At 37.7% G+C, this 16,992-nt stretch overlaps 1 protein-coding gene across 2 annotated transcripts; it reads right to left on the bottom strand.

Annotated features, from left to right (window-relative positions):
• Positions 1-382: 382 nt before the first annotated feature.
• Positions 383-15,438, bottom strand: tap1 (transporter 1, ATP-binding cassette, sub-family B (MDR/TAP)). 2 transcript variants are annotated; one of them, XM_053487976.1, is made up of 13 exons: positions 15,292-15,438; positions 11,422-11,759; positions 10,914-11,106; positions 9,197-9,311; positions 8,922-9,052; positions 7,650-7,855; positions 7,127-7,324; positions 5,858-5,986; positions 5,566-5,754; positions 4,255-4,428; positions 3,409-3,568; positions 2,764-2,900; positions 383-1,968 (listed from the first exon to the last, which is right to left on the bottom strand). In XM_053487976.1, exons 2-13 carry the CDS (start codon positions 11,746-11,748, stop codon positions 1,732-1,734), a joined length of 2,196 nt encoding a protein of 731 aa, XP_053343951.1. In that variant the 5' UTR covers positions 11,749-11,759; positions 15,292-15,438; the 3' UTR covers positions 383-1,731. The 2 variants fall into 2 exon arrangements, with proteins under 2 accessions (XP_053343951.1, XP_053343950.1); XM_053487975.1 differs by lacking the exon at positions 15,292-15,438 and adding an exon at positions 14,834-15,045.
• Between the last annotated feature and the right edge of the window lie 1,554 nt (positions 15,439-16,992).

The raw sequence follows: 16,992 nt of genomic DNA, 5'->3' as shown, positions 1-16,992 counted from the left end.
ATAGCTTACTGCATAGCTTAACAAACCAAAAGCATCCATCTGAAACTGCTTCGTTACATTAACTGGACTGACAATGAGAGAAGGAAGCCTTGAGAACTATTGTAAAAAAAAAAAATGCAAGAAAAAAGTCTTTGGTAGCAAAAAATTAAGAAACAAGGGGCCAAGACTTTTGTACACAGTACTGTATAGGAGAACTGATCAGCTAAAGCTCAGGTTTAGGTTTTTATTACACTTATTATTTTATTCTTTATTTTTAAAGACCAGTTTTAGTTAAAAAGCTACAAAAGGCGTACCTCTCCAAGACTAAATATCACATGTCAAGATAATGATTAATATACTGTACATCTACATATACTGTAGTTTCAAAAAATCAGTCTTCATATTTTTCTGTGATATTTTATATTTTAATAGGTACAGAGCACAAAGTACAAAGTACAATAACAGCAACAAAAAATCACAATGCTCTGCAGCAATATTTCAAAGGCTTATAACGAAGAAGTTTTTAAAATAATTGTTTTCATAGTAAAAAACAATTTTTACTATGAAAACAATTACACATGAAAAACAATTATGTGTTCATTGTATTTTAATATCGTGCTGAAGTCATGAGAAAAAAAGATCTTGTGTATTATTCGCTTTATGGTTGTGATATTTACACCTAATTGAAAAATCCTAGCATTTACATAATACAAACACATGAGAAATGGTTAAAAGATTCAGAGAAAATACCATGACAACAAGGCACGAGTTCCATATAAGTCATAAGTTATACTGTTACATTAGATGTTATTGAAAGTGCAATTAACTTAACAGTCACTTGAATCATTTTACTGCACCACAAAACTCAAAAGGAAACACAAAGTGAGAAGATGTTATAACATACTTATATGCAACACAGATCACACTCAATATATTATTGCTTAAGCATTTATAAGCATCTTTTCCCAGTATTTACAAGATTGTCTAAGAGAAATAAATAATTTCTATTCAAAATAATGACTAAATCCAAGAAAATGTATTCTTAACCTGTTTTGTTTTGTTCCCACGGTCGCTGTGGCTTTATATTGTATAAGTGATGTAATGGATAAAGGTTGACACTAAGTGTAATACCAGTGCTATTGTTTCTGTATGAGACATTATACAGTGTGTGTATATATATATATATATATATATATATATATATATATATATATATATATATATAGCAATAGCAAGCTGCTGTGGTATAAGAGGAAAAAAAACACTGCAGCTGTTACAGGGAAATATGACTTCTTTACATTAGACTGCATTCCACAACCCTGTTGTTGATTAGTTTCCTATTATTTTCCTCCTGTTGTTCTTAAATGTTAATCAGATTTTCTCTAATTCTAAATAGACGGGTGTTTATAACACTGTTATGAAGCTTTATATGCAGTGGATGATTTGGAGCCACATGCATGACAATTATCACATTTTATTTCATAAAATAATCATCTATGTATTTTGTATGTAAATGTCGATCTAAACATAACCATGCTAAATGTTTATGCGTGATGTCACGATGCTATGCGACCTCTTATGCGAATCTTGTGAATACTGGCATATTTATTCAGAATTGCAATTCCTTCATCTTCGATCATTTTCTCATAAAATAAAGAGTGCACCATGCAACATATTAAGATATGCATATCGGCTTACAGTCAATTCTGAGGTGTAGGATGGTTTTACAGGGTGTTAAATACACATCATTACTTATGAGCTAGAGGTTTCGTTGTCTTCCTGTGCGTTACGATGGAAGCTGGTGTTCTGCAGACGTACAAACTCGGCGTACGGGCCGTTCCTCTGCAGCAGATCGTCATGGCTGCCCTGCTCCAGCACCTCTCCCATCCGCAGGAACACCACCGTGTTGGCCATCTCCACACCGCTCATCTTGTTGGTAATGAGTAGCACGGAGCGACCGTTAGACTTCCTCAGGAGCGCCTGGTGAACCTGCAGGCGAAGCGGTTCACTTTATATTTAGTCTAATGGGTAATGTACTGTACAACGAGTAATGTGCTAGGTCTGCGCTTTTTTTTTTTTGCAGATCTTATAGGGCTTTTTAAAGAGAAGTTGACATTTGTTGAAAATTTGTAAAAAAAAAAAAAGAAATGTCTTTTCTTATATTATGGTGTTGTATATAATATAATATAATATAATATAATATAATATAATATAATATAATATTAGTTAAATCAATTAAATAATTATTTCAAACAAACTGGTATTATTATTATTATTATTATGTCTACAATAATCTTTGTTGAGTCAAGGTGCCTGGATTTATTTTTATTACTGTGTAATTATTATTATTATTATTATTATTATTATTATTTGGAAGATTTTTTGACTTATATCGCCGTACTTTCAGCTCTGAGGATTTGTATTAATAATTTGAATAAATTAGGAATGGAATCACCAAATTCAATTTGTATTGCGATTCTGTAAGTATATTTATTTTATAAATAACCTGATTCAATATAACATATAATTAGTTTTTTTTTTACAATTCTAAAGAAAGTTTGCAAGCGAACTGCCTGATAATATGAGAATAGTTTAAAGCTCCCCCTGTAGGATCATAGCAGAACTGCAACATTTTACCATCTTAAATGCAAACATACTTTATATAATAAAAAAAAAAATAGAAATAGGAGACATATCATTCTGAATTGATACACAAAAAATAAATAACACACTAAATACATTTTCCAACCATCTCTACATCAAGTTTAAAAAGATTTATGTTACCGTGTGCTCGCTCTCAGCATCCAGGTCGCTCGTGGAATCATCCAGAATGAGGATCTTTGGGTTTCGGATCATGGCTCTCGCTATGGCAATTCGCTGCTTCTGACCCCCGGACACTTTTCCACCTTTTTCACCGGCATCTAGCAAATACAGGGCAAGACACTGAGAACCGATACCAATAGTAATGTATATACAGTGGAACCTCGGATTGAGACTCGTTGAGATTTTTTGTGTCACTGTGACCTTTTATCAGTATAGCCTGATTAATTGTTAGCATCAATCTGTATCAACCATTAACCTGTATCTGTTAAGTATTTAACAAATTAAAAATGAATTAGTGTTTGGTTTTGCGTAATATTTCAAAGTATCTCCTTCAGGACTGTTGACATCCTCATTATTATTATTATTATTATTATTATGATTCTGTCTAATCTATTTGGGCTTTATTCAAATAATTTGCTAGGATTGTGTTGATGGAATGAAATTTAAACTGAGACAAAATAGGCATCTTAGTCAAGGGTGCCGTGAAGACGATATGACGTATGGAGATGAAATATGGATACCATAAAATATAGGAAAAAACAGCATTAAAGAGAAAACAGGAAGCAGGCAGTAAAGGAATAAACATGTGAGCCCTTTTCCACTCACCGGTGTCGTAACCTTCTGGAAAGTCACTGATGAATTTGTGTGCGTTGGCCAGTTTAGCAGCAGCGTATACCTCTTCATCGGTGGCGTCTGCTTTCCCGTATTTGATGTTCTCCTTGATGGAGCGGGCAAACAGCACGGGCTCCTGGGCGACCACGCTGATCTGGAGAGCAGTACGCAAAACAAAAAGCGTGAAGAAGAGGGACTGGAGCATAGAATCCGACTGCATTAGGCTACAGCGAAGCAAATCAAATTCATTAGATAATGAAGGTGTTAGTTAAAAAACAGGCTGTAAAAATCATCACAGTGTGCTTTTACAATAGATGCTACATGCATGATCATGTGATGCAATTGTGTTGTGTATTAAAAAAAAATAAAAATGAACTAGACAGGTAGATTTTCTGAAGAAAATGTGAGCGGTGCTTGCCGTGGCAAAACTCAGGGCCTCTGGGCCTTTTATAATGACAGTCTGCGGGATCAGTTGCTAAGGTGATCTAAAGCGGTTGCTAGGGAGTGGCTCAGGGCGTCACAATGATCCTGAGAAGTTTCAAAGTTCCTATGGAAGTTACCATAGCAGGGAATGCAACTGTGAGCACTTCCTGTATCAACGGGGCAAATTTGGGCACCCTTTTGAGGCTCGGAGGTACAACTTATACCCTCTGACACAGCTTGCAAGCCTCTTCTAATGTGGTGAATTTTACATTTCTACAAAATTCTTGCTCTGCACTATAATCCGTCAAAGTTGGTCTTAATGTTATGCCGCCCCCGCTAGAAACCCCATTGCTTCACAAGCACCACTAATAATAATAATAATAATGATAATAGTAAAGCAACCATGTACGCTGTTACCTTCTCATGCAGATATTGGTCCTTGTAGCACTGCAGCGGCTCCTTGTCCAGAAAGATCGTGCCCTCCTGGGGTTGGTAAAACCTCTCAAGCAGCCTGACTATCGTGCTTTTTCCTCCATCGGCTGGACCCACCAGAGCGGTGATCTCTCCCGGCTTCAGCTCCAGAGAAATGCCCTAGACGAGGTGAAAAAATATCATGAGTCGAGAATTCATGAAGCAATTGGTCATGCATCAGCCGCAGAGACCATGTCGGATTCTCGATTCTGATTGGTCAGAAGGTTTTTCTACAGTATGACTGCAGCTCTGACAGAAATTCTACCCGCAAAATGAATCAGAGGTTAATTTTACATTTAGGCATTCGGCAGACGCCCTTATACTGTACATCTGAGCAGCTAAGGGCCTTGCTCAAGGGCCCAACTGGAACAACTTGGTGGTTATGGGATTTAAGCCTGGAACCTTCCTAACCGAAGTCCGATGCCTTAACCACTTAGCTATCCCCCATGTTTATGGTAATATGCTTATTATAGGGATGTTAATATTATATTATAATAATTATATTAATATTGTAATATTTCTCGGTATCTCTGTATTAGCTCACATATCTTTTATCTTGTAGACATAAGGGGCACACTTGCAGTTCAGGCGATGTGTTATCATTTTTTTAACAATTCTGTCGAATCTGTTTGGGCTTCATTTGTTAATTTTTATTTATTAATTTATGTTAGGATTGTGCTGACGGAGTAATAGAGTTACAGAGACAAAATGAGCTTTTTGTGATAATAAACAATTCATAATAAATCAATTATTTCTTACCAATGTGCAAAACTAGATTAATTAAAAATCATGAGAAACACTTTTTTATGCTATAATACAGGTTTATGTTATAGTTTTACCGCTGGCTCCGATACTGGAGACTCCTTCCGAAAAATGCACAGAAAACATGACCAGATCAACGATTATAAGTTTATTCTTTCCGTTTGTTTTTTAAATATGTAAAAACCACAAGTGTGTGAGGTATAGAAGTGCTAACATATTACAAGTGCCTTAATATAAAACTGAAGTGTGCAGCTGAAAATAAAGATGACAATTAAGAGGGTGTAAAGGGAGTAAACGAGGTGATACGTGAAACAGGAGCAACTGAAACTGATATTTAAATTGAGAGAAACTAATATCCCACTTTTTAAAGCCACCCAACACCTGCATGTCTCACACCCTTCACCTCCACCTTCGTCACCTCAGTGTCATGATAGACACCAGAGAGACCTTTACATGCAGATGAGGGATCTCAAACAACTGGTTTTCAGCACTCACTTTCAGAACCTTCTCGTCCGGTCTCGTCGGATACGCGAAAGTGACGTTGTTGAAGCGCACGTGACCACTAAGTGTCTCGGGAGCTAGGGAGCCATCAGGAGGAACATCAGGCTTCCTGTCCACGTACTCGAAGATCTTCTCGGAGGCGCCGACGGCTTTCTTCACGCGAGGGTAATAGGACATCATAGCCTGTGGAAACGGTGCGAGAATAATAGAAATGAGCTAAAAATGCAATCTGACTAAATGGGAAAAGGGAACAGTGTCGGAATGTTGAACTTAACACCAGCTTTACCTCGACAGCCTGACTGAACTGGAGCTCGTACAGCACGAAAGACACCAGGTCACCACTGCTGACGTCATTGCCTGCCACCAGCTGGCCTCCGTAGTACAGGATGCTCACTTTCAAGGCTAGACTGGACATCTGAGTGGTAAGAAGTGAGCAGGTTATATAAACGGTGTATTCCAGAAGAGTTTTATACAGCGCAGAATAATTTTAATGTCGTTTTGTTTATTCAAAAAAACCAAACATTCTCTCTTACAACCATAAATGCTGGTATTATTTTTTAAATAATAATAATAATATTAATAATAATAATAATAATAATAAAATTTTGCCAAAGCCACTACATTTTGTGGCAATAAGGTCTTTATAAGCAACCTACAAATGTTATGACCAGAAGACAGGAAAGGTTTAAAAAAAGAAAGAAAGGGAGGAAGAAATGGAAAAATAGACAGAATTTGTTATAGACAGAATAAGAAAAACAAAAAAGGAAGTTTTTGTACAAACTTGTAATATTTTTTATTATTATTTTTATGATTTTATTGCTGACTTAGTACAGGTGTTAATTCCCACCCAGTGCCCAAACCCTCTGTAGAATTTTGAGATGAACTAATGATTTTTTTAGGAGAGATTTTTCCCTGATTTTCTCCCTAATTTAGTCGTATCCAATTCCTCCCCGTCACTAGGGGGCTCCCACATTAAGGCTACTACTACCATTCAGCCGGGTGGGCCGAAGACTATCACGTGTTTCCTCAGAACCATGTGACGCCAGCTAACCGCATCTTTTCGAACTGCTCGCTCATGCACCGTTGGGGACCGCGTAACTCACTCGGAGGACAGCGCTGTAGAGCCGTGATTAACGTGGGAGCACTAAGTACCTCTTATCCCTTCCCTCTAAAAGAGCTCGGCCAATCAGCTCTCTTTAGATCTCAGGCTGCGAGAGGTTACAGCATCACCCGAGAATCGAAGTCGCGACCCCTGGATGATTTTAATTTAATTTAAATTTCAAAGTAGCATGTCTTCTCTTCCCATGGGCCGAATGTGATAAAACAAAGCCTAAATGTTACCTAAAGTTCGCCCAAATACACCTGTGAAAACCCCATAAAAATTCCTTCAGTAGTTTTTATGTGATGCGTGCACAAACAAACAGAAATCCAAAAATCATCTCAATGTGTTCTATTACTCACCTTACATCCCCTCCAAATAATGTTATTTAAATATCTTCAATGTACAGAAAAATGGGACACAAGTAAAAAAAAAAAAAAAATCTCTAAATCTTACGCTGTTGGTCCAAGTTGATGCGGCATAACCAGCTGCTTCCACTTTGTTCAGGGAGTAGGTGTGCTCCAAGCATGTCTTGTATCTCTCAGACTCTCCGTCCTCGTTGGCGAAGCTTTTCATTGTCTTGATGGAGGAGAACGTCTCGGTGGCGATGCTGTTCGATTTGGCAAGAGACTCCTGCACTTTCACCGCATGAGTCTGAGAAAAAACAAACAAACAACATTAATAAGTGAAATAACTTCATTGTGATCAAAACACATTTTATTTATCACGACTAAGTAACTAGATAATAGCATCACAATAGTTTTCATCATTAGAGCATAAAAGTTCGTTTTAGGGGCACTAATTTATGATCAAGAACTAACACCAATGCACAATTTGAAATAAAAAATTTACCAAGTGCAGTCAAGAATCTGTTAACTAAACTAATAATTAATCACAGGAAAACAATCATTTTGTTTTTTTCATTTATTGCTATTGAAAAGCAATCAGTTTATCCAGCTAGCGTTGGTTTCACCCCCACCTGGTAGAAGCTTCCAGAAAGCTCCGGGACGATCCAAATGATAGGAAGGCCGAGGACGGTGAAGATGGACAGGCGCACGGAGAGGAGCATCATGGAGCCGTAGAGGAAGACTAACCGCATGCTGTACCACATAAGCAGGCTGAGCTCTTCGCTCAGGGACTCGCTCATGTCGTTGGTGTCTTTGGTGATTCGCGACACGAGTTCACCTGAGGAGCAACACACACTTGCATCAGGAAACACTGCCGATATTACTCTAACACCGTTAACGCGTACCATCATCTACTGGTGGAGCGATATACAGTGGGGGTGCTGGGGCTCGAACCCACGCCCCTCCAATCAGAAACCCAGTAACTTACAGGTACGCCCTAACCGCCATAAATAATGTTATAGTATGATGATTAATTTTCACTATTGTGATGAAATAGGTCACAATATGCTTTTCTGATTATCATTATATTCCATTTTTTAAATAATATACTGTATGTTTTGTAATTACAAACTGTTTGGATGCAGAAGGTGTGATGATCAAATTTTGCACTTAATTTTATACTTAAAATTGAAATAAAAATAGCTTGTTTAAGATCAATTTTAAAATAATATAAGCACAAAAAAAGTACTAAATGAAAAATTAAATGTTATATATTTGTTTAGGATTCAATTATTTTTTAATTCATAAAATTAACAAGTGAAAATCATAGAAATGCATTTGTAAATCGTGATTTTTTAAAATAACATTGATAATATGTTAAACTTAATAAATAAACAAAGTTCATAATGTACTTAATTCTATTTAATGAGTTCAACCTAAATATTTCTATTTGTACCATAATTAATTATTTTTCAAATTAAATATCCTACTTCAGTGGAAATTCTGACCTTAAGTTCAGTATGTTAAGTTAAACATGGGATTTATTTTTAAGCATACACCTAAAACTGTAAGCAAAAGTTTATGAAGCCCTCAGCAAATTACACTTTTTTTAAAATCTGAGAAGCAACACAGCCTGACTTCCTAATCAGAATTTCTAAGCTGAATATCGAGTCCTAACGGGTTACTTAAGGACATTAAGAACTTAATTTAAGAACTTAAGCTTGGCTTAACTCAAAATGGTGTCCAAACCTTTACACAATTCCATTTAAAATGTTCTTACACTTCAAAAATAGTATATAAAAATACATGATTTGGCAGGGGTGCCTAAACTTTTGCACATGACTGCATTTTTTTTTCTTTTAACTATTCTTTTCATATCTCAAATACACATGCATGCTTGTTACCTGAGGAAGCTTTATCGAAGAAGGCGATCTCCTGTTTCAGCACACACTCGAACACCTGACTCTGGATGGCGGTGTGTATGAGGCTCATGGTGGTGTTGTAGATGAGATCACACACAAACTCAAAGAAGGCGCTGTGGAGAGAAAATATATGACGAATAATCATGGTGTCATGGTGTGATAACATTGCACGTGTTACAAGCAAAAGACTGAAATTACAGAGTGTAACGATAAAGGCAGTTAACACTGAACTGAACTGGTGTTTAATAAAGTTGTACCTCATGACAGTCAGGATCGACATGATTTTGATGGCGTTTGCAAAAGCGTCAGGCTCGTCCTCCTTCACGATCCAGTCGGTGATTTTACCCGTGTAATGCGGGATCGCCATCTCACCTGAGAATCGTGCGTCGATAGCGCATATTAGTTAATCTGATTAAATAATCTGCTATCGATGATTATTAAGATAAGTACAAAACAGGTTGATATATAATGTATATTACAAAAACAATTCTTTCTTCCACTCTTTGTCTTATAACAGATATCAAACGGTTTCCAACTGTAACACAAAAAAATTTTGTTTGCTGCTAGGGTAAGTCAAAAATTATCCGCACTCCGGTTATATTAAACTTATGCGTCCTGTTCAAGGCTACCGTCTTCCCAGTCACTACTGTGCAGGTGTGAACGTTTTACATCAGTTCATCTGTAACTGCGATGCGAGCAACAATGGACGCCCCACTTGCACTAATCATTTTCGTGATGAATTTTTTTTGTTTTATCTGAGTGTGTACCCGGAGCTGTTATTTATCGAAGACTTTGTACACAGCATGAAGAAAGTGTTTGGATATCTGGAGGAAAAACTGAGACTGATACCCTAATGAAGGTAAAATTTAGGTTGAGGCATGGATTCATCACTACGGGCCTGAGGGTGGAACGGAAACATCATCAATCGCTGCCCGAGAAGAAGTTCAAAAGGCAACCATCAGCGGGAAAATTGATGCGTAAAGTTTTCTGGGATTTTTAAGGCCAAGTATTGGAACATTATCAGAAAAAAAAAGGTTCAGCAATCGGCAGCGCTCATTACCGTGAGACGCTTACTGCAAAGCTGAAGACTAAACGTCGAATTAAACTCTAGAGAACTGCTGTACGCACACTTCTGCCCACACTATTGACACTCTGCTAAAACTTTGTTTTAAGGTGTTAAAGCATTCTCCCTGTAGTCCTGATCTTAATCTATTGGACTTTCACCTGTTTGGTCCCTAGAAAGCAGCTCTAAAAGATTAAAGATTCACTTCTGATGAAAAAGTGAAGACAACGGCGCATTTGTGGATCAGAGATCAGCCTAAAACTTTTTTTAATGAGGGAATACGAAAGCTTGTGATGGATGGACAAAGTGTATTAATAATCAAGGAGAAAAACTACATTTTTGTCTTTTCCAAAAAGTCAATTAAAATAAAGTTTACAACCAGAGTTTGGACTTATTGCCTTACTAGAACGAGTATGTAACTCGTATCTAACTAATGGATTTGCATAAGCAGAAAACAAAAGCATTATCATGAGTAATGAATAATGAACACTTACTGTATATTATATACAATTATAAGATAAAATGCTAACCTGAGTATTAATGTGTGTTAAAACAAGAAGTGATCGTATCATAAAGTTGAGAATGAAATGTACAGTATAACCATAAATAATTAATGTTGAATGTGACCTAAGATCTCTCTCTCTCTTACTTTCTTGCACACACACATGCACATTATTATATTGGATGCAGAAATCCAATTCCTGCTTAAAAAAACTAAAAGTGAAAAAACAAAACGAACACAAACAGCTTATAAAATTCCAGGGGATTCCCGGCGCTCGTTCCGCTGCTGCTGCTGCGGTGAATAAGTGAAACCGAAAGCTTCGGCAGTTACATTCTGCCTCGTCTTTCATTTCATTACACGCAGAAGTTTTTAACTCCGCAACATGAAAGACAAGGTTGCAGGTGATTACCGAGAGAGGAAGCGACCACGAACAGGAGGACCGCCGTAAACCGGCGCCGGTACGGCCTCATGTATCCCAGCAGCCTCTGCAGAGAGGCCTGGTTTTTCGCCTTGGGTTTGACCTCTTTTTTTGTCAGGACGGAGGGCACGTAGCGTTCCCACAGCAGCAGCGAGAGTGCTGAAACAACGTAACTCTGAAGCAGCTGAAGGGGAAATAAAAACACTACATTTATTACTACATGTGTCATGTGATAGATATCAGTCTTATACTTAGATACATATTAAATGTCAAAATACATTTTCTAACTCTCTATATATATTCATTCCTATATGTAAATAAATATACTTAACATACAATGTACAGTATAGCTTTAGTAATGATGTATTGCTAACTAATATTACAATTAAAACACGTTCTACTACTGAATTTTCTGTTCTGATTATTAAAAGTATAAACAGGAATTAAACACCACAACCATTTCCAGTAACAACACGGCCCATGCTAGGCCCTCACTCACTGCTTGCCAGGTGTGCCAGCTCCAGGTGAGCTCCAGCGTCGACCAGCCGCATGCCCACAGCAGTGTGACGTACACCGGATACACCAAACTGTGAACGGCCACAATCTGGACCCCGTTAGAGCTCTTCATCCAGTCCGGGCTCGACGGGTAAAAAAAGGTGACGAGGAGGAGGATGGTGAACCTCAGCAGTCCTCCGCCCCAGAGACTGCTAAACGAATGAGGAACGAGCAGAGCAGAGAGCTGGGTCGCTCCGAAGATTTTCACCATGCATACGTCCACGCACAGGAGCAGGAAGGCGAATACATATGCCGCCATCTTAGCCTTCATTCCCAAAGACACTGTAAAAATCAAAGAAGTCACAGATTATTTTTTTTAAATCCCTAATTTTTATTTAAATTAAGGATTTTAATAGTATTTTTTTTAATATACAGTATATTAAATATCTTGCGCTGGCCCTAGTGTGCCTACAGCCATCTTGACAAGCCGAGTGCATCCCTGAGGATTACATTCTTCGACTTCTCCAGTGCCTCCAATACTATTCAGCCAGCCCGGCTGGGGAGCAAACTGTCAGCTATGCAGGTTCATGCTCCCTTAGTTGCGTGGATTATGGACTACCTGACTGGTAGGCCGCAGTACGTACGGCTACAGGGAAGTAAGTCTGACACGGTACTGTGTAGCACTGGAGCACCTCAGGGAACTGTTCTGTCACCGTTTCTCTTCACCCTGTATACATCTGACTTCCAATACAACACGGAGGGCTGTCACCTGCAAAAATTCTCAGATGACTCAGCAATAGTCGGATGTATCAAAAGTGGGGACGACATGGAATACAGGATGGCTGTGGACAGTTTTGTGGACTGGTGTGAGCTGACTCAGCTGAAGCTCAACATCCAAAAGACCAAAGAACTGGTGGTGGACCTGCGAAGATCACGATCTCCTGTCACGCCCCTGTCCATTAGAGGGGTGGATGTGGAGATTGTTCAGGATTACAAATACTTGGGTGTGCACATTGACAATAAGCTGGACTGGTCCAAGGACCCTCTGGTCACATACAGTACAAGAGGAGTCAAAGTAGGCTGTACTTCCTACGTAGACTCCAATCTTTTCATGGAGTCTGCAACACCATGTTGCGGATGTTTTATGAGTCTGTAGTGGCCAGTGCCATTTTCTCTGCTGTGGTGTGCTGGGGTGGTAGCATGAAAGTTTCAGATATGAAGAGATTTAACATACTGATCAGGAAAGCTGGCTCTGTGGTGGGCGAGGAACTGGACAACATGGAAACTGTGGCTGAAAGGAGAACATTGTCCAGACTTCAGTCAATCATGGACAATGTAGATCGCCCACTCCACAATGTGGTGGACGAACCGAGAAGTATATTTATTTATATTTATAATATTATTACTACTTGGTTAATATTACTTTCTTAATATTACTTAATAGTATTTAATTACCACTGATTTTCTAAAGTGCAATAACTTATACTAAACTTCCACTTATGTCAGTAGTTTTTCACTCAGCTGCGTGACTTACAGATAGATAGATATTGTGTGTAGCATAGTCTGTATATTGTATTGTGGTTGTTTTCTTTTTACAGATTCTATTCAGATTTTATTTAGATTTATTCTATTTTATTTAATTTTATTTTGTTTAACATTGTTTTTGCGTCTCTGTTTCTTTGTGTGTTATGGCAGTCATCACATAAGCCATTGCCTGCAGGATTAAAAAAGTTTTCTGATTCTGATTTCTGAAATTATGCTTTGTAAAGCCTTCATAACTGCTCTAATCTGAGAACACAATACTGTTCTTGCACGAACTGATCCAGAATCAGCTGACCTTCATGTTTTAAAATAACAAACGACTGTTGCTGCTGTTGTTGTTACTTTAATTACCTAATGACATATGTGTTATTTCATACTTTAAAAAGAAAAATCCTTTGTTGTTCTGGAATGTTGAAAATAAATAACAAAAACACAAATAAAAAACAAAAAGGTGTTTTCAATTAAAAGGTGTATTAATTGTTACTGTAAGTCTATTAGTATGTAGGTGTGTTTTAATCTGTTAGGAAGGAATGCTGAGGCAGAAATATTAGTAAGAATTCGGATAATCTCGAAACAACTGGATCATTAATTCAGTGGTGCTGAAGGTTGTCGATTGTCGATCCCAAGGCGTCTCAACTTCCTGCTAGTGATGATGATTGACGGCTGGTTGCTTCTCTGTGCAAAGATTAAAAAAAAGGAGCTGCACCCCCTCAGCCGACAAGAAATCAGTTCAGATGGTCACGATTCACCAAGGCACAGACTGGGCTGCCATGAACTGGAAGCTTCTGGAACACTAACGTTAGGCCAGCATTATATCACCATGGACTGAAAGAATCCCCTGCTCCAGAATCGACACCTTCAAACTCGACTAAAATTTGCATGAACAAAGAAAAAGTTTTCAAAAGGACCAGAAGGTACTGTAAGGCATTGAAACACAAGAACACTAGCAGCAGTTAAGCGTGATGAAGATGGTGGTGGTAGGATCACATCACGCTTCAAGGCTGTTTTACTGCCAGTGGAACAAAGTGTATGAAAAAATAATAAAGGAGGACTCAAGGGTTCTTCAGAATAACCTTGAATCATCAGCATCACCCTTGAAACTTGAGTGTTTAAACAGGACAGTGACCCGAAATATACATCGAAGCTGGATGTGAACTGAATAAAGCAGCTGAGTGTAAGCTTTTGAAAATAGGTAGTCCGATGCATGCCAACATGCATATAAACTCTGCCAGAAAAAGTTGTGTCCGCTGGGTACCCAAAGTGAAACTTACTAAGGGACATTCACCCAAATATTACCCATGCTCGGTGTATATTTTTTGATAAAAAAAAAAAAAAAAAAATGAAAGCCATAATGAAATAAAACTTGTGCACCACATTTCTGAGTTTTTTTTTTCCTCTTGTATTTGGAACAACCAACCTTATGGAAATGACATGACATTCATGTTCATGATGACTGTGTCAAAACGTCTGACCGCAACTGTGCGTTACTGTTGGTAAAGTAAGTATGTTGAAATGACCATGTTATCGTGTTGCCATGATGTTCATTTCTTACAATACGCTCTGCTTATATATAAGTGCCAACGTGGACACCTGGCATGTCTAATCTCGTCGAATCCCTCAGATCTTAACTGAATGTTATTTTAAATTTATAAAGAATAAACCTAAACACCTTTGTTCCTTGATTTAATTACATACTTACACGATAATACATCATTGCACGCAGATGCTTTCACTTTCACTGTTTATCAATTCTTATTATCCTATCCTAACATTTCTAACACTATTTAAAAATATGATTATCAGTAAAAATGTATGTTAAGTACCTTTTTTAAATGCTATAATTAAAGTAAGAAAAAGTTCAGAATCATACTTACACTGTAGGACGCGTTATAGAGAGTTAATAACGTCTAGAAATGCCCTTGATAACTTCCCTTGTACTTCTGTTGATCATCAAGAATAACAAAATGACACAATAAATAGAATTAAAGAAATAAAATAGTTACTAGTTACGCTACTCGAAGTGGATAAAGAAACAATGTATCTCATCTACACACATCAGACAAGTACCGAACGCCGAACGATTTGGAAACGGTTGCATTTCAAATCGCAACGTTCTCCCTAGATTACGTCACTACATAAGATACAACGTGACAGGTTCCGAGCTCGCGCTGGTGTCCTACACAGTCCGTGGCCAGAGATTCAGGACACAACCTTCACTAAAAAAAAAAAAAACCACCTCTCTGTAGGTGAAACCGAAAGTACTTGCTGAAAGGGGAAAACCCACCGTGCATAAAACCCCTCTCAACATCTAACGACACGAAGTGAGACTTACGTGAAGATTTAGGAAGAGTTCATGATCCAGAATGTTCCACTAACAAGCAAAAATGTATTAATAAAAAGACTCGGTAAATGACTCTAACGTTGTGAACTGCTCCGCACAAAACAACCCTCGACTGTAGAAATAAAAAGAGGCAGGAGAGAAATAGCGCCATCACGTGGCCTAAGCGTGCACGCACAATGTGAGAGGTTGCCAGATTGTTATTTTGAGCACAAAAGAAGTCTTCAGCTCTAAAATAAAGTCAAGTTCATTGTTTCTTTCTTCTTCTTTTTTTTTTTGCTGTGCAAAAGTCTTGAACGTACCTCACTGTTTTATGCATTCATTCATCTACTACCAGCTCGACAGTGAAAGACCTGGGCGTAATATTAAACAGTAACTTATCCAGTATCACAAAAACAGCCATTTTCCACATTAGAAATATTGCCAAGCTTAGGAACATTCTATCCGTAACAATTTTCTTTTCATTTTGTAAAGCTACTTTAATACAATGACCGTTGTTAAAAGCGCTATATAAATAAAATTAAATCGAAGTGAATTACAATACACTCGCACACTCCCACACGCATTTACAAGTCTTCGGACTGTGGAATAAAACTGGAATACCCTAAAAAATCCCACCAAACACAGGGAGAACATGCAAACTGAACACACACATACAAACCCAAGGTGGGACTCGAACCCTCGACCCTGGTGGTGCAGGGCGATTGTGATAACCACTACTCCACCAGTAATTTCCTAATATTTTTCATCAAATAAAAATAATAAATAAAGCATTTAAAGGCTGCATATTTAAATTCACTCAACGTCTATACTGCTTAATCCTGTATACAGGGTTGTGGGGCCTTGGAGCATATGCTAGGAGGAGACTTAGGGAACGACGTGGGATACACCCTGGACAGAGTGCCAATTCATTACAAGGCACAGACACATACATATTTACACACTACGGGCAATCTGGGAACACCAATTAGCCTAATCTGCATGTCTTTAAACTGTGGGAGGAAACCGGAGTTAACTGGAGGAAACCCACCAAGCATGGGGAAAACATGGGAACTCCATGCACACAGAGGAGGGAATAAATCCTGGCCGGGAATCGAACCCAGACCCTGGAGGTGCAAGGCGACAGTGCTAACCACTAAGCCACGGTACCGTCTGAATTTTTTTATTAATTTATTTAATTAAAACAATTTACAGCATGACAAATCTATCAGGCATTGGTAATTGTACAGGGTACAACAACTTTAATATTCCTTATGGTGCATAAAAAAGTCCTTATGGTGAAGAAAAAGAGTAAAGAATAAACATACAGTAAAAGAATAAAAATATTATCATAAGTGATTTAATATTAAAGTTCAGTTGAGATAATTAAGCAGCTGAGATATTGCACTTAACATGCTGTACATGGGAACGGGGTGATCCAGCAAGATTATATATAATATATATATATATATATATATATATATATATATATATATATATATATATATATGATAATAATAATTATTCAAATTAAAACAGTTTTATCTTTAAAAGTAAATTTTCGCAAATATTTCTGAATGACTCAAATATTCAAAGGGTATACGGTATAAGTGTATTCGGCCATATAGTGACATCAACATTAGCCTACTGTATATATGTAGCCAGACAATTTACTATTTATGATGTGGCCTGTGAAATCCTCTCGAGTTCCTGGAA

This window comes from Clarias gariepinus, chromosome 26 (genome assembly GCF_024256425.1).
Source record: "Clarias gariepinus isolate MV-2021 ecotype Netherlands chromosome 26, CGAR_prim_01v2, whole genome shotgun sequence".
Classification (NCBI taxonomy): domain Eukaryota; kingdom Metazoa; phylum Chordata; class Actinopteri; order Siluriformes; family Clariidae; genus Clarias; species Clarias gariepinus.
Note: the sequence above shows the minus strand (reverse complement) of the source record. Positions and strands in the feature narration are given on the sequence as shown.

Coding starts and splice junctions, on each gene's coding strand:
- tap1 (XM_053487976.1), bottom strand. CDS start 11,748: ATGAAGGCTAAGATGGCGGCATATGTATTCGCCTTCCTGCTCCTGTGC. Junction 9,053..9,196: donor TCGATCCTGACTGTCATGAG/GTACAACTTTAT, acceptor TTCTCTCCACAG/CGCCTTCTTTGAGTTTGTGT. Junction 2,901..3,408: donor TCCAGAAGGTTACGACACCG/GTGAGTGGAAAA, acceptor TGTATTTGCTAG/ATGCCGGTGAAAAAGGTGGA.